Source organism: Peromyscus eremicus, chromosome 14 (genome assembly GCF_949786415.1).
Source record: "Peromyscus eremicus chromosome 14, PerEre_H2_v1, whole genome shotgun sequence".
NCBI lineage: Eukaryota > Metazoa > Chordata > Mammalia > Rodentia > Cricetidae > Peromyscus > Peromyscus eremicus.
The window spans coordinates 65,111,294-65,137,011 of NC_081430.1; the positions used below are offsets into that span (position 1 = coordinate 65,111,294).

The following is a 25,718-nucleotide window of genomic DNA, read 5'->3' on the forward strand; positions in this document are numbered from 1 at the left end:
CTTTTACCAAAATTGGAGGTAGTACTCAGAGAAGAACCATGCTGGTTCCTATCACAGAGTTTATAGAGGCATGAAATGACAAATGAATGGTTCAGGTTCAGTCCCTTCTTACAGTCCTGGGTATAACTGGTGGCATCATCACTGGAACACCAGGACTAACTACTTCCCTAATTATTTACTATCAGCTTTCCTCTCAGCTCATCCAGGAGCTCCAACAGGTGCTCAGACCATCCTCAGCCTCCAGGGCCAAACAGAGTGGCTGGTTGCCATGGTGCTACAGAATTGGCAAGGATTAGATCTACTGACAGTGAGGAAGGGTGGTCTTTTGTGCAATATTAGTTTAAGATGTGTTACATTCGTTTATGCTGTGGAATATTTGTTTAAGGATACAAAGATATGTTGCATTCTTTTATGTTGCATTTGCTTAACTCTGTCAAGCTGTGTTACTTTGCCTGCCTAAAACACCTGATTGGTCTAATAAAAAGCTGAACAGCCAACAGCGAGGTAGAAGAAAGGATAGGTGGGGCTGGCAGGCAGAGAGAATAAATAGGAGAAGAAATCTAGAGAGGAGAAGGAGCAAGAGAAGGAGAAGGAGAGGAGGACACCAGTGGTCAGCCACCAAGTCACACAGCCAGCCATGGAGTAAGAAGGAAAAAAAGATACATATGCTGTGGGATGTCTTTCTGTATGCTGTGAATATGTGTTGCTATGACTGGTTAATAAAGAAGCTGTTCTGGCCTATGGCAAGTCAGGTTATAGCCAGGCAGGAAATCCAAGAGAGAGACAGGAAGGAGAAAGGCAGAGTCAGAGGCAGAGGCGACGCCAGCCTGCCCCCCAAGGAGCAGCATGCCAACAGACTGGTAATGCCATGGCCACAGGGCAATACATAGATTAATAGAAATGGGTTAATTTAAGATGAAGGAGCTAGCTAGCAAGAATTCTTAGCCATAGGCCATACAATTTATAATTAATATTATACCTCTGAGTGATTATTTTATAAGCAGCTGTGGGACTGTGGGTGAGCGAGATCTGTCCTGATCTTGGGCCAGGTGGGACACAGGAAATCATTCAATTACATATAAAGAATAAAGAAAGGTAAAAAGCCAAGAGGCAAAATGTAGTTAAAGAGATACGAGATAATTTAAGGTTAAGAAATACGAGATAATTTAAGAAAAGCTGGTTAGAAACAAGCTAAGGTAAGGCCAGGCATTCTTATGAAAGAATAAATCTCTGTGTATCCATGTATTTATTTGGGAGCTGGGTGGTGGGCCCCCCAAAAGTAAAACAAACAAACAAACAAAAAACCAAAAACCAACTACAGTGGTCTTTGCCTCTTCCTCAGGGAGAAATGTTGCTTCTATGTCAAGCAATTAGGTATGCTAAAAGATAAGATCTGACAACTCTAGACATCTCCAAAAATGTAAGGAAAAGCTCGATGCCTCTGGCTGATGGATGGGTGACAGTCTAATACAGAAGCAGATACTGCCTTTCTTAACCCCCTTTCTTCTCCTTAAAAAATGCTTAAAATCATAATTCAAGTCTCTTCTTACATATTTAAACTTATAAAAAACATTGTATGTATTTAACATCCTAAAAAGCAAAAGGAACAAATTCCAGGTCACATAAATATGGCGATAGAATTTAAGAAGTAAAATACATGTCCGTTAAAAGGAGGTAAGGTATCTTGACCTTCAGCAGTGTGACTCTCAGTAAGCACTGGAAGACTAAGTAGAAAGAATAGCTGCAGCCCGAGATAAAGCGACTAACCTGTGTGGGTCCTTCTGTGTCTCTGTAGCTCATCGCTCCGTGTGAATCTTTTGCCACAGAACATCCAGTTGCAGATGAAAGGCCTTTCTCCAGTGTGCCAGCGAAGATGTGCTCGGAGGTGAGAGGTCTTGCCATACACTTTCCCACATCCTTCAATGTGGCAAACATGTTGCTTCTTCTTTCCTGGCTCACTGCTGCCCCTAACAGAACAAAACCAACAGTCATACCCTAAACTCAGATTCTGTCTGTGCCAAAATGGTAGGTCATTTACATGATTAGAAAGTACTTTTCTGAGTGAGCGCATCTGAACACAAAGAAATGAGAGAGAATTTTGCATTAAGGAAAAAAAAATATGCTCACGTACTATAAAGAAAAACAAAATCCCATGCAAATGTGGTAAACCTCTGAATTTATGTCTACTACATAGCTCAACAATCTCCCTGCCCAGCCTCCTAGCACTGGAGTACAGGCATGCTATCCACTCTGGGGAAAGAAAAACAAGACTCTTGAAAATTCTCCCTAAATACCAAAAAGCTGGCTAACCTCAGTTGAAAATGTAGGGTACAAAGATTCACGCCTAGCAGGTCAGTATAACAAGGAGTTCCATGAACCTCTTCCCAGCAAAACTAATAAATTATAAATCTACCTCCCAACCACTGTTCAAGAATCTCTGGTCGGGGTTGGGGCTTTAGCTCAGTGGTAGAATGCTTGCCTAGCAAGTGCAAGGCCCTGGGTTTGGTCCTCAGCTCCGAGGTAAAAAAAAAAAAATCTCTGGTCACAGTCCTAAGAACAAATAACAGCAAATAAATATTCACTCAATGAAATCTAAAAGGGGTATGTAAGAACGGTGATCTATGGATCTAAGATTCACCCATCTTCCCTCCCACTTCCATGACAAAGTTACAGAGCAGTACAGCCATGAACAGGGCTCCCTCCCCTTCCACCTCCCAGTCAAACCACTATCTTCCAGAGAGGGGCAGGGCACAGTGTTTCTCACTCTACTGCCAGCTATCTGTGCCGAGGCAGAGTCCCAGGGAGGTGTGGCTAAAAGGTACCCAGTGCCCAATCCATGGACAGGAGCTCCACATTAATTGTGACATGATGAAAATGATATGGTCCAGGTAGTTCTGGACTTTCATGCACAGTTCACAAATTAAAGCTATTAAGCTGGGAGAGGCAAGGTTAAGAAAACATGAGCATATTGCTGCCTCTGCCTTCAATAGAGCATCAATGTCCAATTTTCCAACAAAGAGCCTTGATTCCAATATTCTACCCAGATGAGCTCCAGATCTCCTCAAAGAAACCGACAATCTGCAAGAGAGCTGAAGTTGAACTGAAGGGCTCATTTTAAAAAGGAAATAACTGTTGCAAAGGTAGCTGGGGGAAAGATACATGGTCACTGGAGATAAGGCTAAACCACAGGCTGGCTAGTCTGTGGAAAGAAGCCAGGGTAGAAAGGCTTTGAGATTAGAAAAATTTCAAACACATGCTCCCAGAACTCAGCAAAACAATAAGCCTTCAGCTAAACTAACCAAGACAAAAAGACTCAATTAACTCCCTCATAAATGAAAATCATTATCAATCTCACAAAAGTAAAAATGATCTTAAAGGAATATTAGGAATAGATCTTTTATCAATCACTTAGATGAGGCAGACAAGTTCTTAAACAGAAAATTTAAAAACTGACACAAACAAAAACAAGAGGTCAATCAAAATAAATCTATAACTAAGAGTTAGTCAGACCAGTCTGGCCAAAAACTCAGAAGAGATCTGCCTGGGATTAAAGGCATGTACTACCATAACTACACACACACACACACACACACACACACACACACACACACACAAAGAGCACCAGCTTTTCAAAGACTTGTTCAAAAAATAAACCTGCAGGGAACACTTCTCAATTCATTTTATGAGACCAATATTATCAACAACAAAAGAATACTCAAAAAAAAAAAACAAAAAAAAAAAAAAACAGAGACCAGCACCTCATGGACACAGATGAAAAGGACCCTCAACATCAGCAAACTAAGCAGTGTGTGGTGGCACATGCTTATAGTGCCAGGATTCTCCGGAGGCACAGGCATGAAAGACTGTGAGGCTGGCGGAAGAAGGGAAGGGGGGAGGAGAGAAAAGGGGCAGCAAACTAAATCCCAGTCACCTATAAAAAGAATTATACGCCATGACCAGGAGGATTTTACCATAAACATGCAAAAATGATGACTTGTAACGTACTTATGTTACAAACTATACAGAATTTTCTTAAAAATTCATGATCATTCTAACAAATGCAATGAAGTGTTTGAAGTAAAAATCCTTCTGTGATTAAATGAGGAAGAAAAGAGCTTCCTCAACTTGATCCAGGGTTCTAGAGCTAGAGTCATATTTAAAGAGTGACAAACTAGATGACCCCCCCTTCAACCAACCAACCAACCAACCAACCAAACAAACAAAAACCAAACAAACAGAACTCCTCCAGAGTGGGAAAAGACACAGAACTATTTTTAGTCACAGATATACTATAATTGTAGATATAGAAATCATTTTTCTTTTATATAGTATATTTTGATGTTTTCCTCTCCTTCAACTCCTCCTAGAACTCCCCCATCTCCTTATCCAATAAACTTATGTTGTCTCTCTCTTTTTCAAAAGAAAAAAAAAATTAAAAATCAGAACAGGCAAAAGACCAACAAGAACAAAAATTGCCACAACAAAAGAAAGTGAAATAAAAAATAGAGTTCGTTTTGTGTTGGCTAACTATTCCTAGGCATGGGGCCTGCCCTGGAGTATGGTTGATATATCCACTAACACTCCATTAGAGAAAACTGATTTTCCCTTTGCTAGTGGCTATCAACTACAAATAGCTTCTTGGTTAGGGACAGGGACCCCATGTCCACTCCCTTCTCAGTGCTGCAACCCCATCTGGCTTGAACCTGCGCAGGTCCTGTGCATGTTGTCAGTCTCTGTGAGTTTATGTGTGGAAGATACTGTTTCATCCACCACCCCTGGCTCGTACAGTCTCTCTTCCTCCCCTTTCACACATACCCTGAGTCGAAAGGGGAGGAGTTTGATAAAGACTTCCCATTTAGGACTGAGTCCTCCAAAGTTTCTCACTCCCTGCCACTGTAAAATTATGGATCTGTGTTAATTCCCATCTATTGCGAGAAGTGTCTCTGGTGAAGGCTGAGTGAGGCACTGACCTATGGGTACAGCAGTATGATATTAGGAGTCATTTCACTGCTATGCTCCTTTAGCAGAAAAGTTGTAGTAGAGTCTTCCCTTAGGCTCATGTCCTATCTAGTCTCAGATTCCTGGCCACTTCATCAGCTGCACGTATGGGTTCTATCTCATGGAGAAGACCTTAAATACAATTTTTAAAAAGTGGTTGATTGTTCATACAACATTTGTGCCCCTATTGTATCTTACAAGCAGGTTGCAGGGTTTGTAGCTGGGTTATCTATTTCTTACAGTATGCAAAATATTTTCTAGTACCATGAATGCTAATCAGTAGGAGTGAAGCTTCTTATTAGGTACCAGTATGCCTTTTACATGTTTGATGGCGTAAATATTGTCTTCAGAAATAGGGTCTTATAAATTATCAGTTGTGGAGAGCAACCAATAACATTGGCAATAGCCTGTGATGTTTGGGGGATTCGATAGAACCCGTTTGGTAAATTACTCAATAAGATGTAAGCCTGCGAGCACCAGTATGCACCCATTCCTAGCACTGAAGGTATTACTTAGTGGCATAAGATATCTAGTTGGGGCATTGTCTCCCCTATTATTTAGTGACTCCATTTAAATTCCTTTCATATACGTATATATTTAGGAAGCTTCTACAGTAGGTTTCCATGTTTTTTCAAATGGCCTTTAGTGTTAGTTGTCCCTCCTGATCTCCTTTCCTTACTCTTCCTTCCCATCCCCATCCCTATTTAATCCTCCTATTCTAGTGGCCCCTCTATTTCTCCATAGCTTTAATTTATCTCTCCTTATGTGGGAAATTATCTCTTCTCCCCTGGTCCCTTACTAGGTACTTAACATCTGTGGTTATTTGGATTGTAGCATATATTTTGAAAGTTTAACGCTAACATCCACATATAAGAAAGAACATATGACATATGATATCTGTCTTTTGGGATTTGGATTACCTTACTCAGCATGATTTTTTTCTAGCACCACCCATTTGCCTTCAAATTTCATTTTTCTTAACAGCTCAACAATATTCCACTGTGTAAAGGTACCATATTCTCATTATCCATTCATCAGCTGATGGACATCTGGGCTGTTTCCAACTTCTGTCTATTACGAATAGAGCAGCAATAAACATAGACGAGCAAGTGTCTCTGTAAATGCCCAGGAGAGGGATAGCTGGATCTTGAAGTAGATCAATTCCCAGCTTCCAGAGGCATCTCCACACTGTTTCCCATAATGGCTGTACAGATTTTCACTCCCACCAGCAACAACCCCTTTCCCTGCATCCTCACCAATGTGAGCTGTCATTTGTTTTATTGATCTTAGCCATTCTGATCAGTAGGAGATGAAATCTCAAGGTGGTTCTAATTTCCCTGATGGCTAAAGATGTTGAACATTTTTAAAAAGTGTTTCTCAGTCATTCGTGCTTCATCTTTTGAAAATTCTGTGCTTAGTTCTGTACCCCACTTTTTAATTGGGTTATTTTCTTGATGTTCAGTTTTTAGTTCTCTATATACTCTAGATACTAACCCTCTACTGGATGTATGGCTGGCAAACTGTCTGAATGACAGTGTCCTTTGCCACACTGAAGCTTTTCAGATTCATGAGGCCCCCTTCATTTTTTTTCAACCATTTCATTTGTGAATTCTGCTTGCATGTCTGTCTGTGTATCTCCTGCATGACTGATGCCTGCTAAGTCCAGAAGAGGGTGTTGGATTTCCTCGAACTAGAATTACAGACAGTTGTGAGCTGCCATGTCTCTCCAGCCCTGAAGTCCCTTTTACTAGTCATTGGTCTAATGTACTATCTGTGTTCTGTTCTGAAAATCCTTTCCCGTGACAATGAGTTAAAGCTTATTCCATGCTTTCTCTTCTATCAGATTCAGGATATCAAGTCTTATGTTGAGATCCTTGATCCACTTGGAGTTGAGTTTTGTGTAACATGATGAATACCATCTTTTTTCCAGTGTGTATTTTTGGTTTATAGAAATCTTCAATTTTTAAAAGATGTGTATGAGTGCTTTGCCTGCATATATGTCTGCATACCACATGTGTGCAAGTGCCTACAAAGGCCAGAAGAGTGTTTCGGATCCCCTGGGAATGGAGTTACAGACAGGTGTAAGCCACCAGGTGGGTGATGGGACTTGAACCTGAGTCCTCTGGAAGAGCAGCCAGTGCTCTTAATTGCTGAGCCATCTCTTCAGTCCAGTAGATATAGAACTCTTAAGCAACCATTAAGAAAAGCACAAGAAGAAATCATCAACATTCCACAATATAAGATCAGTACACAAAAGCCAATGTGATTCTGTACACTTAGAATGAGAAATAAAAAAAAATGGCTTCATTTATAATAACATCAGGAAGATTTAACAGGAATAAATTTAACAAATGCTAAGCTTACACTCTAAAAAAAAAAATCACAAAATACTGATGAAACAAATTAGCAAAAATCTAAATAAACTGAAAGGTGTTCTTTGTATGGACCTGAAGACCCAATATTGTTGTCACTGTCCCCAAACTGACCTGCAGTTTCACCTAAATTCCCATCAGAATACCACCTCCCATCTCTGTAGAAACTGACAAGCAATGCTAAAATTCATACAGAATCCCCAGTGTTGCTAAACACTTAAAGCAATTTTGAGAAATAGAAGCTAAGACCATTCAAGAGGGAAAAGAAACTTCAGTAAATTGATGCTGGGTGTACCCTTCCTTCACATCATATCAGAAAAGGGAACCAAGAATTATTATATCTAAATCTCAGAGTAAAATCTGTAAAACTCAAAAACAAAACTATGAACATTCATTAGATTTGGCAATGGATTCTTCAACATGACATAAAAAACAAAAGCAAACAAGGGAGAAGAAACAAACAAAAAATTATACTTCAAAAGATTTTGTGCTTTGAAAGACATAATCTTGACAGTATATGGTCATTCCACACATTAAGAAACGATATCTCCAAATCATGTCCTAGTGAGATCTTATACCCAGAATATATAAAGAACTACTCTTCAGTGATTTTTAAAAATGATTGCAATTAAATGTGGAAAAAGGATCTAAAAACACATTTCTCCAAAGATACACAAACGATCAAAAACCACATGAAAAGATGATCAACTAATTACTAAGAAAATTTCAATCAAAACCACACCTTGATATCACTTTCAGACTGAGTATTAAGCTGACTTAAAAAAAAAATCAGGTAATGCCAAAGTCTAGCAATTCTACAGAGAAACTGGAACCTTCTTCATACAGTGCTGGTGGGAATTTAGAATGGTGCAGCCACTTTAGGAGATAGTGTGGCAGTTCCTTAAATGGTTCAACAGTCACCACACAGCCTGGCAACTCTATTTCTACACACACACACACACACACACACACACACACACACACACACAGAGAGAGAGAGAGAGAGAGAGAGAGAGAGAGAGAGAGAGAGAGAGAGAGAGAGAGAGAGAGGAGAGAGAATCTGAATGTCTGCCTGCACACTTTTATATACATGTATACACTGGTCATATGGTCATAATGGTCAATAAGGAAAGAGTTCTGCTGTCTATCAAGTGATGGGATAAACAAGTACTACATATATACTAAATATTCCACACAATGGAATATTATTTGTTCACAGAAGAAATGAAGTATTGACTGGCCATCAAAAATTCAAATACTGTATGATTCCACTTGTATGAAATGTCCAGTATAGTAAAATCTATAAATACAGAAATCAGTTTAGTAGAGCTGAGGAGTTTGAGGGACAGAACTTTTTTTTGAAGATGACAAAAGTGGTTTAACACACTGTGGTGACAGCTGTATAACTGACTGATTACAAACTACTGCACTGTATGCTGCAAATAGGCAAGCAGCACGGAACAGGAGTTAGTTTGAAATCAATAAAGGTGTTCAAAGTTTTCACCTAATAAAGGAAAAAAGAAATTCATTTCTTAAAAATTATAAAACACAAAGCAGCCCAACTTAACAACATTGCATTCCAGCTTCTGCGAGAGAATGCTCAGGAGGCTCCAGTGATTGGAGGTGGCCAATGACTGCTTAACATTCCAGAGAGCCAGGGTGAGAACGGCAGTTACCTTCCTTCTCCTTCCCTACAATTAGGACAGGAGCAGGCAACTCTCCGAAGCCTTTTGCCAGGCTGCACCTCTGCATCAGAGGTCTGCTGGCCTTGCTGCAAATGCACTTGTGTGAGTTGGTCAGGACTAACAGCACCTATCGTAGCATTAGCAATCCCTCCAACTGCCACCGTTACAGGAGCTATCGTAGCTTGCTGGACTTTCACTCCATCCTGTCCTTGCTGCTGACCTAAAAGAGAAAGACAGAAAAACAGAGCATTAGAATGCTTCCTATTCCTAAAGAAATGATGAAAAAATTCATATGAACATTTTCAAGCTCTAAAATGTTAGGTTTTTTTTTTGTTTTTTTGTTTTATTTTTTTTTAGCAATGCACAAAGAACAAAGGGGTTAATGATTTATACCAAGCTAATCCTTCCAAAACATACACTATTTGTTTTAGGGACTCAATTTGTCATTTTCCAGCTGCTGGGATTATATATAAACATAACCACTTGACTGAAATACTGTGAGGACTCATGAGATACCTGAAAACACTGATCCCTAGATGGAAAATGCTATATAAATGCAAACCATTATTACTTACAGTCAACAATATTATCTCATATGCCAAGAAAATACAGGAATAGCCGGGCGGTGGTGGTGCATGCCTTTAATCCCAGAGCAAGGTGGATCTCTGTGAGTTTGAGGTCAGCCTGGTCTACAGAGAAAGATCCAGGACAGGCACCGAAACTACACAGAGAAACCCTGTCTCGAGAAACAAAAAAACAAAAACAAAAAAAAGAAAGAAAGAAAAGAAAATACAGGAATAAAAAAATCCTAGTGAAAAGATTAAGAATTAGGGACATTTCTCATTTCTAAACAAGCAAACACCTCCTTAATGATGACAACTTTTGTTTTATTTTTTAGTATATAACAGAATTAAATGTCTTATTACTTTATTCTTTTGAAACAGGGCACTGCTACATAGCACAGGCTGGCCTAGAGCTCACTACTTAACTCAGCTGGCTTCAAACTCACTATCCTTCTGCCTCACCCTCCTAAATGCTCAAATTACAGGCATACCATCACCACATCCATCCTAAGTGGTTTAAATGCAAAATCAACAATGACGTATTTATAGTCACTACAGCAAACCTATTTTTTTTTTTAACTTTAGTCTTTTCTTATACTTTTGCTTTTAATCCTTGGACCACGTCTCAGGTATATACTAACTTTGCTTCCTTACTAAGAAAACTATGAAAAATGTATAATATGACAGTGTTGTGGGATATTGGTACACTATATGAAGATGTATTTGCTGTGATTGGTGTAATAAAAAGCTGAATGGTCAATAGCTAGGCAGGATGCATAGGTGGAATTTCTGGAGACAGGGAAGACTGGGAAGAAGAAGGCAGAGTCGCCAGCCAGACACTGAGGAAGCAGCATGGGCAGTATGGAGAGATGAGGTAATGAGCCACGTGACAGAACACAGATTAAAATAAATAGGTTAACTTAAGTTATAAGAGCTAGTGGGACAAGCCTAAGCTAAGGCCAAGCATTCATAATTAAATAAGAAGTCTTTGTGTCCTTATTTGGGAGCTGGCTGGTGGGACATAGAAAGACTCGCTACATATGGTGTCCAATGTGGAGGCTTCAATATCCACAGAGGGCCTGAGAAACGGTCTCTCAGGCAGGGTAGGCTTGGTGTACAGAGGTGGGGCTCTTTTAAAGAGGCCTTGCAGTGCAGCAGAGCACTTGAGCAGCCAGTGTGCTAGGTAAAAATGCCTGCCGCATCATGGACACAGCAGCTTCCCAGGGCTGGGGCAGTAAATGTGCTGGCATGAAGCTAGGCTCTGAGAAAACAGAAAAAGGGGTGGGGCAGAGAGAGCAGCTGGCGTGGCCATTTCAGATTTGTCTCACAGTCCGAGAGTGCGGGGGCACGTGGTAAAACAGTCCATACCAAGAAAACCTTTAAACAGATACAGTAAAAAATGGGTATGGACAGTCATTAAAAAAGTTTAAAAATAACAAAGTAAAATCTTGAGTAAAGTAATAAAAAACAATAAGTTGCATAAAGATGGGAAATACACAGGGTGTCTGGATCCTGTATGGTACTTTGTTGACTTTGAATTTAAGCTCTAATGTACAAAAAACAATAGCTGCTGAGAGATACTGAATTACTGAAACTGGCAAATTAAACCAACATGCTGTGAGATGTCTTTCTGTATGCTGTGAATATGTGTTGCTCTGATTGGTTGATAAATAAAGCTGCATTGGCCTATGGCAAGGCAGCTTAGAGACATATCCAAACAGATACACAGAGAGAAGCGAGGAGAAGAGAGAGAGACACCAGCTGTCACAGCCGTGGAAGGAGCAGCAAGATGCCAGCAGACCGGTAAAGCCACAGCCATATGGCAACTCATAGATAATAGAAATGAGTTAAGTTATAAGAGTTATCTAGCAAGAAGCCTTGCCATAGGCCAATGCAGCTTTATTATCAGCCCCACGCCCGGAGGAACATGGGAACACGAGGCAGGGGTGGAGTGGGGCGTGGGGGGAGAAACCTTCAGACTACATTTGGCTGCCCAACATGTCAGCTTGAGTTTCCACCTAAAACATGAGAGAACTTAATAAAAGATTCTAAAGTGGAGCCAAAACAAGCTTCCTACTTCATGTCTCATGCAGGCTGGTACAGAGATGCTGAAGCATTCAGGCTTGAGCGCAGCACTGCGGATGCCCGCCTCGGTACAGAGCTGTCTCCAAGCTGCAAAGCATGCTGCATGGTGGATTTAACCTTTACTCATACAGACAAAAAGGGTTTACAGGCCAGCTGCACGCTACCTGAAGGGATCATGAACCCTAGAGTTGGCGGGATAAGCTTGACTCTCCTGGGTACCTCCGCCATGTTGGGAAGCTGAAGTGGGCAGAGTCCACAGATTCAGATGGATAAACCTCTAAATGGTTTTTTACATTATATGTAAAAATATATGTAGGCTTGGAAGAGAGAGGAAAAGGAGGATAGACAGTTATATAAAGAAATAGATAATTTTAAAAGAGATAAAAAAATATAAAAAATAAGCCATGTAAAGATAGAAATCACACAGAGGATATGGATTATATTGTCTTTGGGATTTTTAACTACAATAAGACATTTGATTATAAAGGCTGCTGAGTTAAACCAATATATATTTTAAATGTATCTTGACTTCAAAATTTGTGTCTAAGGATACGTTGCTTTGGAAAAGAGGTTCTGCTTTTGTTTCCACAGGAGATGAGAACCTATGGATTGCTTCCAGACTAATACAGTTTGATCAGCCAAGACCTCCTGAAAGGTCTCCCATAACCATGGCCCAGATGCTCCAACATTCAAAATCAGCTTCAAAGCAACTGGCTGAGACAATCCATCCTCACAGACTACTACAGCGAAGATTTAACTATAATTCTTAATTTTCTCAGGATACCCATAAGATTACCAATGCCCCCAATCAGCAGAAAATAGGAGAAGCTATGCCCAAATTCCCAAAATATTGTTTATAAAAAACTGTTTATTTTTATTTAAAGGGGGTTGATTATAAATGCAATCTCTTTCTAAAGAAGAAAAGGGGATATTATAGATATGATAGGATGAAAGGGTAGATTACTGAATCTACTTTTAAAGAACAACAACTTGTTTAAAATGTTTTACATTACTATAGATTTTAGTTTATTACAAAGTTAAAGTTATTTTTGTTATTCTGTATGTATATTTCTACTCTTGTTTAAGGCATTATTTTATTTTTATTTAAGGCATCATTTAAAATTGTAACATATAATTAAGAAATACAGATTATAGTCATCTAAGATAATCAAACTTATAGTCATGTTAATTAAATTGTTTAGGTATATAAAGGTATATTTCAATTAGGTAGATAATCTTCAAATACTTCAAAGACTTACAGAATATGACATTTAAAATGTTTTAAAAACTTAGACTTTCTGAACAATGAGACATGTCTGCTCCTGGCAGCACTGATTTACTTCAAAGAGGAAGATGGGCATTGAAGACATTCCATATGGAGTTTACCTTCTTCTTAACACAAAATGGGCTGTTGGGCAAAGAACTACTACTCTTGCCTGGACTGCTTGACAGTATGTTATATAGACTGGACATATAGATACCAAGGAAAAATGACCCCTAAATTTTGCCAAAACAAGGCGAGATGGTCCTTCAGGTTCCTGCTTCACAGAGGAGACTGCCAGATATTCTACAGGACACAGGGAGGAGAGACTAAAAAACTCTAGGCCTATAGGCCCCAACGTTACAGAGGAACTTTGGGTGACTGTCAAGGCAGCCAGCTGTCTCTGTCATTCAAGATTTTTCCAAGTTGCTTTTAATGCACTTCTTGTTTACTTAGGTAATATATCTTTCTGGGGTCTTTGATGTAGTTGAAGACTAAATAGTTATAATTTTCTTTGGTTATGATAAAAGATAAATTAGATATGAAACCTTAAGACTCACGAATATAGGATAGATAAAATATTTTCTTTAATTTTGTCAAATACAAATAGACTAGACATTATAAATGTAATTTCTGCTTGATAACTGTTCTATTATATGTAATTTTACTATGTTAAAGTTAAAACCTTCCTTTTTGATTAGATAGAAAAGGGGAAGTGCTGTGGGATGTCTTTCTGTATGCTATGAATATGTGTTGCTCTGATTGGCTGATAAATAAAGCTGCATTGGCCTATGGCAAGGCAGTTTAGAGGCAGGTGGGAAATCCAAGCAGATATACAGAGAGAAGAAAGGAGAGAGAGAGATGCCAGCTGCCGCCATGGAAGGAGCAGCAAGATGCCAGCAGACCAGTAATGCCATGCCATGTGGCAACTTATAGATTAATAGAAATGAGTTAAGTTATAAGAGCTAGCTAGCAAGAAGCCTGCCATAGGCCATGCAATTGGTAGTTAATATTAAGCCTCTGAATGATTATTTTATAAGCGGCTGAGGGACTGTGGGGCTGGGCAACACCAGAGAAAGCTTCCAGCTACACCAACCTATATATTTTAAGAATGTCTTCACTTCAAAATGGAAGTCAGAAAATATGCTGTATTGGGGGAGGGGTTATGTCTTTGTTTCCACAGGAAGCAAAAAGTTATGGTTCTCTTCAAAATTGATGAATATCAGATTTGATTGGGGGAGACCTCCTGAAAATCTTGGCTACAGACATAAAAGAAGAAGCCAAGAAAGTCTACAGGACAGGTGATGTATATGCTAATCCCTCTACATGGGAACAGCTCTAAGACTGGATGAGACATGATAAATCTTGTTGGCTACAGAGTCCTCATGACTTATTATTACATGCCATCCTTTCATATGGCATGGATAGAGATTTGGTTATGCAGTCCAAAGGGACTTATAAAGTTGACAGGTGCCTTTTACCTGCATCATATTTCAAACACAGAACAAAAAAATCATCTTTAGCTGACTTGTGTGTACTGCACATTCCATACTTGTGTTAACACAGATATATATGCTACCTTTGAAAGTTTGTGTTTTCAGAAAAGGACCAGATATCAATGAAGACAAGTAGCCCAGGTGATCCAGCCTCTCAGAATGCCTCTGTTGCAGTTTCCTCAAAATTCTGCATCTAGAACTACTTCAAAGCTGCTACCTGAGATGATCGAGCCTCACACACTTACTTCAGCTAGGACTTCAGCCCTAAACTTTCCCATTACACAGAGACTGGACAACAAATAATACAGCTAGCTCTCCCAGGACTTGACCATTAACCCAATTTTCAAAGAGTCCCCTAAAGTTGCTGTCTCCCTCAGACAACAGGAAGTAATTTTAAGAATACAATGCCCACATTCCCAAGAGGTAAGGTGAATGATTTTTGGTTGTTCAATGGGTTATGGGTGTTTGTCATCATTTAGGGGGGTTGGTTGCAAATTCTTACTGGTTCTGGTTAGGGAGGAAACTAAGCAAGGGAGGTTAGATTCAAAGATATCTCTCTCTGAAAAAAAGGAGATACAAGAATGACAGAATAAAAGGGTGGATTATTGAATCTACTTTTAGACTAAAAAGTAACTACTAGTCTCAAATATTTTACATTGGTATGGATTTTTGTATAGTGATACAAATTTAAGGTTATTTTTGTTACAACATACTGTATATATGTTTCTACTCTTGTTGAAGGTATTGTACCTATGCAGCTCCTTTAAAAATGTCATGTAAAGTTCTAGTCCTTGAAAGCTATTATTATAAACCATTTAGGATAATTAAGAAACACAGGTTAGTAGTTAGTCATCTACAACAATCAAATCTGTAGTCATGTTAGATATGTTTTCAAGGTCATAGAGATATATTTCAGATAGATAGATGGTCTTCAAAAACTTGAGAAACCTACCAAATATGGCATTTAAGATGTTTTAATAATATTAGGCTTTCATGACAGTAAGATATGTCTGCTCCTGGCAGCACCAATTTACTTCAAAAAAGAATAATGGGGATTGAAGAACCTCCATATGGAGTTTATGTTTATTGCAGCAAAGTTAGTTACTGGGCAAGAAACTGCCCTTGCCTTGACTGGTAACAGTATACTGTCAAACTAGACAAGCAGAACACAAAAGAAGGCAATGGCCAAACTTTGCCAAGACAAGGTAGGACAGTCCTCCAAATATTTCCCGTTTCACAAAAAAGTCTGCAGATACTGTAGGCCTATAAGGCCAAAGACGGATGCCCCAATGTTGCAGAGGAACCTTGGGTGACTGTCCAGGCAGCCATATGTTTCTGTCATTTCTATAGTTTTGGAAGTTGCTTGCTCTACACTTCCTGTTTATTCAGGTAATATTATATCCTTCTTGGGTCTCTGGTGTAGTTGAAGTCGAGATAGTTAAAAGTTACAGTTTTCCTTATTACCAAATTCAGAAAAGCAACTCACAAAGGAGTTATAAAGTATATAAGGTTGAGAGACATAAAAGCTTAAATTGTTTAAGAAAATGTTTTGAGGTCTGAAAGATAGTTTTGGATTGATAATACAAGTTAGGATAGAAAACTATTTAGGTAAAAGAGTTTGGGCTCACTAAGATAGGATAAATAATATAGTACTTTCTCTGAATTTGCCAAATACAAATGAACTGGACATTGTGAATGTAATTGTTTTAATTAATTCTTACCTGATAATTGTTCTTATTGTATATAGTTTTACTATGGTAGAGTTAAAACCTTTCCTTTGTATTTAGACAAAGATGGGGAACTCTGGGATACTTGTACATGGTGTGAGGATGTATTTTCTGTGATTGATGTAATAAAAAACTGAACAGCCAATAGCCAATAGTCTGGGGACAGAAAAGACTTTTGGAAGAAGGTGGAGTCACCAGCCAGACACTGAGGTATGGGCAGTATGGAGAGATGAGGTAATGAGCCACGTGACAGAATGTAGATTAAAATAAATGGGTTAATTTAAGTTATAAGAGCTAGTGGGACAAACCTAAGCTAAGGTCAAGCTTTCATAATTAATAAGAAGACTCTGTGTCATTATTTGGGAGCTGGTTGACAGGGTAGAGAAAGACTCCCTACATGACAGAACGATTTGCATGGCTTGACTTTATCCTACAGTATAAATTGATATGCCTTATGACCACCTCTTTCCCCATATTTGATTCATCATGTGAACAGACTGGAAAGAAAACATCAATTTATAAGAGATCTACCTCAGAGATTTGATAGAAGGATAATACTTACAAATCCATCACTATAGTTCATGGCACAGAACCGTTTACAACACGTTAGCTATTGTCCCTCTTAGCCACTGAATTGAGTAGCACTACAAGGATACACTATGCTAGCAGAAACAAATGTAGGGTAAAATAAAAGTGCTTATTTTAAAACTGCATTTGTGGTACTTTAAATGGAAAACTGAAAATCACCAAGTAGGAAATACCACCTTTTCTCAACAAATTAATCCCTGACTGACTCTCCCATCCAAATTAATCTCAACCTCCACTGTGAATCTGTAGCCCTTTGACTCCTTAGGGGCACCCATGGCTAAAACACAACACAACCATCCTTCAGCATCTACAGGAGTTGATTTCAGAACTCTCTTCTCCATCTAACACCATATGCTAAAATCTACAGATGCGCACGTCCCTTACACAAAATGGCATAGCTCTGCATAGTCCCTATACGCAACATCCTCCCATTAGTTTAAATCACCACTAGTTTACTTCTAACATCTAATACAACCTATGTAAGAAGTTGTAATATTGTATTCTTTTTTTATAGTCTCAGAAGTTGCTGGGTGTGGGGGGCACACACCTTTCATCCCAGCCCTCAGGAGGTAGATCTCTTTGAGGTGACAGCTAGTCTGGTCTACACAGTGAATTCCAGGACAGCTAGGCCTGCATAGTGAATCCCCGTCTCAAAAATAAAAACAACCCACAAAAAAGTTAGCCAAAGTCATAAAATTGCATCCCTTGCCCCAAATACTTCATCTGTGGGTTGGTTACATTTTAGGATTGAACCTGAAGACACAGTAGGCTGAATGTAAAATACGGACTTTGTTAGGAAGGGTTTCAGGAAGATCACAACGTCTTTATTTTTGAATCAACACATAATGGTAAAAGTGACCCAAGTGAGGCCCCATCTGTGAAGTCACCATCACACATTCAGGGACTCTTGTGTTCTTATCCCAAAGCAGTAACCCCAACCCCCATAAATTCATGTCTCTTACTGACTTCAAGAATCATTTCTGCAAAGTATTGTGGTGCATGCCATTAATCTCAGCATTAAGGAGACAGATCTCTGTGAGCTGGACGCCAGCCTGGTCTACATAGTAGTTCCAGGGCATCCAGTGTTACAGTGAAAGAGAGGGGTTTGTGGTGTGTGTGTTTGTGTGTGTCCCTCTCTGTCTGTTTCCCTCCATACACACAGGCACACACACTATTTCTGGGGCTGGGGATGAAGCTCAGTAAGTGAAGGGCTTGCTTCCCAATGCATGAAGCCTAACATTCAATCCCCACTGCTAGCCCCCACCCCTCAGAAAGAAAAGGGACACTTCTGATGATCAAGCTGGTTTTTCATAGGTAAAATCTTATATTGTAAACCAATATACAAATACAAATATAATTTACAATGCCTCAATGTACGTTGAATATTTACAAGTTTTAAATATTCCATAAAAGATCCTGTAAGTATGACCTTAGCTAACCAAACTACTTGTGTGCCTAGAATCACAATAACATACAGCAAGGAAACAAATATCTCTGGAAACAGAGTTCTTTCTGAACAGGTGCTTTACAAAATCTCTATAGCATGGAACCCAGGGAAGTGCAAGTAGTTCAAGATGGGAGGCATTCTTTACATCCCCTGAAGACTTGAGATATTCTAACCACAAATTTCTAGCTATCATTTACACAACAGTTGTTCACACCTTTCAGGCTGTAATGGTATCAAACATGACCTCCATTATCTTAAGAATTGCTTAAAGATCCCAGAATCCTTAGAGCTCTTCACCATGTCTTTGACAAACTCCACGAGCCTCCACATTATGAGCATTTCCATCTGTTCAAGGTCTATACATCCTGAATTCTGATGAATAACATAAAGCAAGGTATACTCGGGTTTAGTATTTAAATCTAGTAACATCCTTCATCTAGATGTATTTCCCAGACAATTCACATTCAATATACTGCCTTTATTTCCACTATCCAGTAAGCCACCAAACTCTAAAGCAGGACATGTGCAAGCCAACATCTCAGTCCTCACCTTGTTTCAGTCTTTCCCTGGCTCAGTATGCTCCTTATTCTTCTGGCCCTAAACAAATATAGTATTCCTCTTTGTAGGGACTTGGCACATACTCTCCAGCCTGGCTAGGGGTGCCTCTGCTATTCAAAGATAGTTGACTCTTTAGTGATATTCTGGTTTCAGTTCAAACCTCCTTTCTTTAGAAATGCCATTCCTAATCATACATCTGAAAATGGTTCCTCTTCAGTCTAATAATTACCTACCTAGTTTTGTTCATCTTTGTTTTTTCTATCTTTTCTTTTCTGTTTTAGCCGACTTGTTTTGTATTTGGTGTGTGCACACACAGCACACACATGGAAGTCAGAGGAAGACACTGGGTGTCCTGTTCTATCACTCTACCTTATTCTCTGGAGACAATGTCTCTCACTGAACCTGGAACTAAGTGGCCATCAGCAAGCCCTAGCAATGCTCCTGTTTCTGCCCTGACCTCAGAGCACTGGGGTCACAGTGCACAAACACACCAGCATTTTTATGTGGTTGCTGGGAATTTGAACTCAGGTCCTCAAGCTTGTGCAGCCATCTCCCTAGCCTCTTACCATACTTCTACATGTTGAGTTCCAAAAAGCAGGTAAGTTATGTTCACTGTTCACATCTCTAGAACCAGGAACAGAACCTAACACATAGCCACTCAATAAGACAGGCTAATAATAAAGTTTAAATGCCCCATTTTGGTCAATGATAGTCCTGCTGCCTTATGAACTTCAATACATCATTTTTATCTGTTCCTACATATTGACTTCTTGGACTAATCTCACTAGATCATGATCCATCGGCTTCAACCTCTCATTTGAGTTCTAAGACTCTAAGTGCAAGTCAGCAAGCTCAACTTAGACTACTGCCCCCTCAAAAAACTTATTGCATCCAATGACCGTGGAGTTAAAAGAGATACTGTAGACTAAAGACATGTTAAGTGTTTGCTGGTTCTGTAACTAGAGTTCAGTTCCAAGCACCATGTCAGATGCTTACCAAACAGCTATATTACTCCAGTTTCAAGGGATTCAAACACCCTGTTCTGGCCTCCAAAGGCATTGCACTAAGATGTGCAACGCATGCCCCAAGATAATTAAAAATAAAATCTTTTTAAAAATGAGAGGGTGCTACTGCATAATAACTATTTCTTTTATCTTTTTCTATTAGCATTATTATGATCCTGCTAATACGTGTCTCTGCCAGTCTAGGTAGACTCATCCAGGAGGTGAAGGGGGGAGAAGAATGCAATAAAAAACATTCAAAGGGTGTGTGGTAGTTTAAATGTAATTAGCCTCCATAAGCTCGTGCGGAGTGACACTATTAGGAGGTGTGGCCTTGGTGGAGTGGGTGTGGTCTTGTTAGAGGAAGTATTCACTGTGGGGGTGGGCTTTGAGGTCTCCTTTGCCCAAGCTATGCTCAGTGTGATGGACAGACCACTTCCTGCTGCCTGCAGGTCAAGATATAGAACTCTCAGAAACTTCTCCAGCACCATGTCTGCCTGCATGCCAACATGTCACATCATGATCATAAAAGACTAAACCTCTGAAACTGTAAGCCTGCCCCAACTAAATGTTTTCCTTTATAAGAGTTGCCATGATCATGGTGTCTCTTCACAGCAATAGAAACCCTAACTAAGACAGGGTGCTATTCTGAACACAGCACTTCCATACTCACTATCAATGGTTGATTGCAGCAGTGTGCATGCAAAACTACTCGCCCACATGGACTTCATTTCTGGTCAACAGACTTCCTTCCAATCCAAAGTCAATACATTAGAAGGTCGCTATGCTTCATTTGCTGCTGCTCTTCACTCCATCTCTGACCCTGTACTCTCTGGGCTTTCAACTTTGTCAGAAATGTCTCCCTTCTCTCTTGGTTTACCTTTAAACCAGTATTTAAATCCACATCCTTACAGATTTATCTGTTTTCTTTATTGTTCACCACTCATTCTCTTTTCAAACTATTCATTAGATGTATCTCCTATCACTGCTAAATATCATGACAGAAGTCATGTACTATGTTAGTAAAGACATTCTTCAACTTAATCGTACTCTAATCCCCTCATCACTCTTCCCAAGTTCTCCTGTGCTTTACTGATCTCACTCCATTCTGACCACTGTACTTCACTGTCCTCAATAGGCTTCTTTTCCCCTCTACAATTCTCATGCTGCTCTCTAGGGTTCTGGCTTCTCAGGTGACCTACTTGTGAGGGTGATCTCATCTGCTTTCATATTTACTGTCATGTATAAGCTAGCTTCCCAATTCTATACCTTCCACTCATATATCTCCTAGGAGTGTCACTTTGTCACTCTTGTCAGGAAGCATTCCTGAACAGATTCCTCAGAGGCAATCTGTCTAAAAACCAGACAAATTAATCTAGCTCTTTTAACTATCCAAATAGTAAATCTAGAAGTCCTTCCTGCCTCCCTTCTATTTTTCCATCTTCTATAATAGAAGCTATTGTTTAATACCTACTGTGGAGGTAAGAAATTTTACCACATTTTACATACTAATATCCCCATGGACTTACTATGTTGTCCCCATCTTAAGAATTGAATATTGAGGTTTTTAAGGGGTATGGACAACACCCAAATTCACAAAGCAGGTATGAAAAAAACCAACTCCAGAGGACATCTTTGTCTTACCATACAAATTGCTTGTGTTGGTCCATAGTCCCCCTTGAGACTACCTCTTGAAAGTATCTCCTATTTGCCCACATTCTCCACCCTATTGGACATTAGGGCAGGCGACCCCTATTGGCTTTCATCAATTTTGATCCTTGCAACATCCCTATTGCATGTCTAGTTCCCCTCAGAAGTTCATGAGTCCCACATGGAGTGCACCACAATTGAGTCAATATTTCCACCACAGTGCACACCTGCTGACCGGACAGCTTCTTCTCTTGGCTTTCCTCTTGAACTCTACTCTCATGGGTATATTCAGTGAGCTCCTATTTCCTATAGTGGCTCTTGTTTCATTTTCTTTAGGACTTTGACACATTTTCCTGCCCCAACATCTCAGTCTTACATTACTCACAACAATTCAATGTTTATGCTCTCAATTATAGCTCTACAATCAACTATGGCCCAAAGTGAACAAATGAAAATTTAAATATGGCGTATTATGTAATTCCTTAATCAGTTATAAGCTACTGGATTAAAGCTTTTTAAAGACAGTAATATACTGTTGAGAACAGGCTTTGGCAGCTTAGACAAGCATAAAGGTCTGAAGATATCCTGTGGCACAGGAGGAGTAAAAACCAACAAAACAGCATCTGAGGTTCCTAAGTCTCTTTTGTCACAGTGGTAACGTATCTGCAATCCTAACTTCAGAGAACAGGTTTTATTTTGGCTCACATATACAGAGGCTTCAGTCCATGTTTCTGGGCCTGTGGTCATGTAGCACGTCATGGCAAAAGGACGTGGCAGAAGAAAACCATTCACCTATGAAAGACCTAGTTGGAGCTTTTTTTTTTTTTTTTTTTTTTTTTTTTTTTTTGGTTTTTTGAGACAGGGTTTCTCTGTGTAGCTTTGCGCCTCTCCTGGAACTCACTTGGTCCAGGCTGGCCTCAAACTCACAGAGATCCGCCTGCCTCTGCCTCCCGAGTGCTGGGATTAAAGGCGTGTGCCACCATCGCCCGGCCTAGTTGGAGCTTTTAATGAGGCAAGAGTGTCCTTGGAAGGAGATTATGGATCCTGGCTTCTGCTCTTCTTCTCTTGTCTTTGTCCCAGCTCTGGGGTGGACGGCTTTGCTGTAACATGTCCAGTGAAGGTGTACTGCACTCTCCCTACCCCTAAAGGCAAAGGGTGAAACCTCTAGAACTGTCACTCACTTTAGTGTTTTCTGTTTTTAATTTCATCATTTCAAGCATTTTTATAATAATGGAAAGCTAATGAACATAAGAATGCAGTGTACTAGTGAGATTTATTCATTCAAAAAAATCTGAGTACCTTTTTATGTTTGATGTTTAACACTTCCAGCAAAATAAAAATACAATCTGATTGAAAACACTTTTTGTAAGGATAATAAAGCACTTAAATATGCACAATAAAACAACATACACAATACACCTAAGCTAGACATAAAGTGATTTACAATAGAGAACAATGATAAGAGTGTATTTAAAAGCCTCACCCCAATGTAGCATGCTGCTAGGGTTTAAAGTTTAAAAGAGTTAGGTAACAAAAAAATCCTCCAAGAGCCCAGCATGGTGGTATATGCCTGTAGTGCATACCTCTAATCTCAGTGGCGGTGAAGCTGAGGCAGGAGGATCATGGGTTCAATGCCAGCCTGGCCTACATAGCCAATTCCAGGTCAACAAACCACTACAATTCCCATTAATGTTGGAGGACAAAAAGGAAGAGTCATAACCATCTTAAGTGATTTCTAGATTAGGAAAGGGAGATCATTGTTAAGATATGTCACACTCCCCTATCCAATCCAGAAATGAGCTGTAATATAATGTCATTTATGCTTAAGGGGTTAACTAAATTGCTAGAATGAAATTCAACATTTTATATTTAACCATTGAATATTCTCTTCTAAAACAAAGGGAGGCTATACAGATTTCCCAAATTTGCACAAATTTACTATCCTGAGTAGTGAAACACAGATATGAACCTAGAATTTTCATGGCCTGATCTTTGTTGTCAAAATCATGTAATGGGTACTCTGGTCAGCACACAAGACTATCTTTAATTCCCTGATGACATCACGTTATTATATGAATCCATCCTTTGACTATGAATGCCCTTTCTTTGTCAATATGGCATCTAGCCATCTCTCCTGAGCTATTCTGTACCACTTCCTCCACGGAAACGTCTTCACAAATTCCCTCAATGATTATATACCAGACTCTTACGTTCTCACAGACAGGTTCTTGCATTTAAATGCATTATCACACTGTATCTTTATAGCTAGGATTTCAACACCCCCCTCCAATAGACCTCACTGAGTATATGTATTCTATAAAGCTCTCTTTCACATTAGTTTCTGTAGTTACCATAACACCTGGCACCTAACAAGCTCAATAAATATTTACTAGATGAATAAACACAATCACTCCAAAGCCTTTCTGTATCAGCCCCACGGCATCACCTTCTCTGTGTTTTGAAACTTCTCTAAACTTACAAACTCTCAACCACCCTATTTCAATAGCTGAAATTTTGAAGGTTTGGCTTAGCATTCTTAAGCTTTATGGAGTAGAACCATCCTGCCAAAGTTTCTATGGTAGTAAAAATGTGCCATAGGGCTCCCAGGATGGCTCAAACAGTAAGAGAATCCCAAACAGAGTTCAATCTCTAGAACCCAGGTAAAGATACCAGGCATGGTAGTGCACACTTGTAATCCCAGTGCTAGTGAGGTGGAGACAGGAGGATCTCTTTGTCTTGCCTTATGAGTGAGCTGTAGGCCACTGAGACCCTGTCTCAAAGGAGGTGGCAAGCCTTCCTGAGGACACCTGAGGTTGTCCTCTAGCTTATACAAATGTGAACATATATGTACCTGCACACACACACACACACACACACACACACACACACACACACCACAAAATACATGCACATATGCAGAGAGCAGAGAAAGCCCTAAGTGAGCAAAGTCCTGAGTGAATGTGTATTGCTGTCAACACAGGCATGGACTCCAAGGACTCAGACCCACTGGCTCTGGTGAAGCCATTCCCCACATGGGTAAGGCTAAAGGAGAAGCTTTCCTCTGGGGTTCAAGTATTTTGCTCAGTGGATCCAAGTATGAGCTACTGAAGACTGATCAGTGTAAACTAACAACTTCAATTTCTTCCTCCAGAATGTTTACAGCCTGAGACTGCTGGCCTATAGAAACTTCATAATGAGATTAGTCAACTCTTCCCCCGTGTTGCATTTGATAAACATGCTGAGGTTCCAGGTTGCAGTGATAGTTAGTAAGTGCATTCTATCAGAGTGCACACACCCCACTGGACTCCAGTTTTTCTGTACATATGTTTGTGTATCTGTCCTTTCTTCATTCCCCCAATGGCCCTACTCAGGGTTCCAGGACCCAAGCCAAGAAAGGACCCAGCATGCATGGAAAAAAAAAGTGAATAAAAATAAATGAACATGTACTGCACCAGCGCTGTCCAACATAGCCTCTAAACACAGGTGGCTATTAGCATCAGAAATGTAGTGGGTCAGCCACAGAATGAGTGTTTCTTTTAAACTTTACCTTAAGAAGCCACATTTAGAAGGGATACTACACTAAATAGTACATTAGGTCTTACAAATGATTCATACACAAAACTCAATGAATGATACTTACTGTCCTACGCATCCTCTTAAAGCTCAATCCTAGCTAACAACAGTGGGTATACCATTCTGTTCTTTACTTCTGCCAGAGATGTTCCCATTTGTCATGGCTTAAGTTTTTCCTTCTGTTCCTCAGACACCGAGCGGAGCCCTCATCTGGGTTCTCATCCTTTAGCACTTCCAACTTTTTTTTTTTTTTTTTTTTTGGTTTTTCGAGACAGGGTTTCTCTGTGTAGCTTTGCGCCTTTCCTGGGACTCACTTGGTAGCCCAGGCTGGCCTCGAACTCACAGAGATCCGCCTGGCTCTGCCTCCCAAGTGCTGGGATTAAAGGCGTGCGCCACCACCGCCCGGCAGCACTTCCAACTTAAAACTGTGCCCCTTGTTGTAGCTAGAGTTTTCCTGCCTGGCCCATGGTCAGGGCAAATCTCTCTCACCCGCCAGTCCCACAGCCACTCAGACCCGATCAAGTAAACACAGAGACTTATATTAGTTACAAACTGTATGGCCGTGGCAGGCTTCTTGCTAACTGTTCTTATATCTTAAATTAACCCATTTCCATTAATCTATACCTTGCCACATGGCTCGTGGCTTACCGGGATCTTCCCATGCGGCTTGTCATGGTGGCGGCTGGCAGTGTCTCTCTCTCAGCCTTCCACTTC

General features: G+C 39.8%; 1 protein-coding gene across 1 annotated transcript in view; it reads right to left on the minus strand.

Annotated features, from left to right (window-relative positions):
• Positions 1 to 25,718, minus strand: part of Sp4 (Sp4 transcription factor) — a 65,907-nt gene that overhangs the window by 12,897 nt on the left and 27,292 nt on the right. Inside the window, exons 3-4 of the mRNA XM_059279470.1 lie at positions 9,047 to 9,275; positions 1,768 to 1,967 (exon numbers count right to left, since the gene is read on the minus strand). Coding sequence (XP_059135453.1) covers positions 1,768 to 1,967; positions 9,047 to 9,275 — 429 coding nt within the window. The remainder of the gene's footprint in view (positions 1 to 1,767; positions 1,968 to 9,046; positions 9,276 to 25,718) is intronic.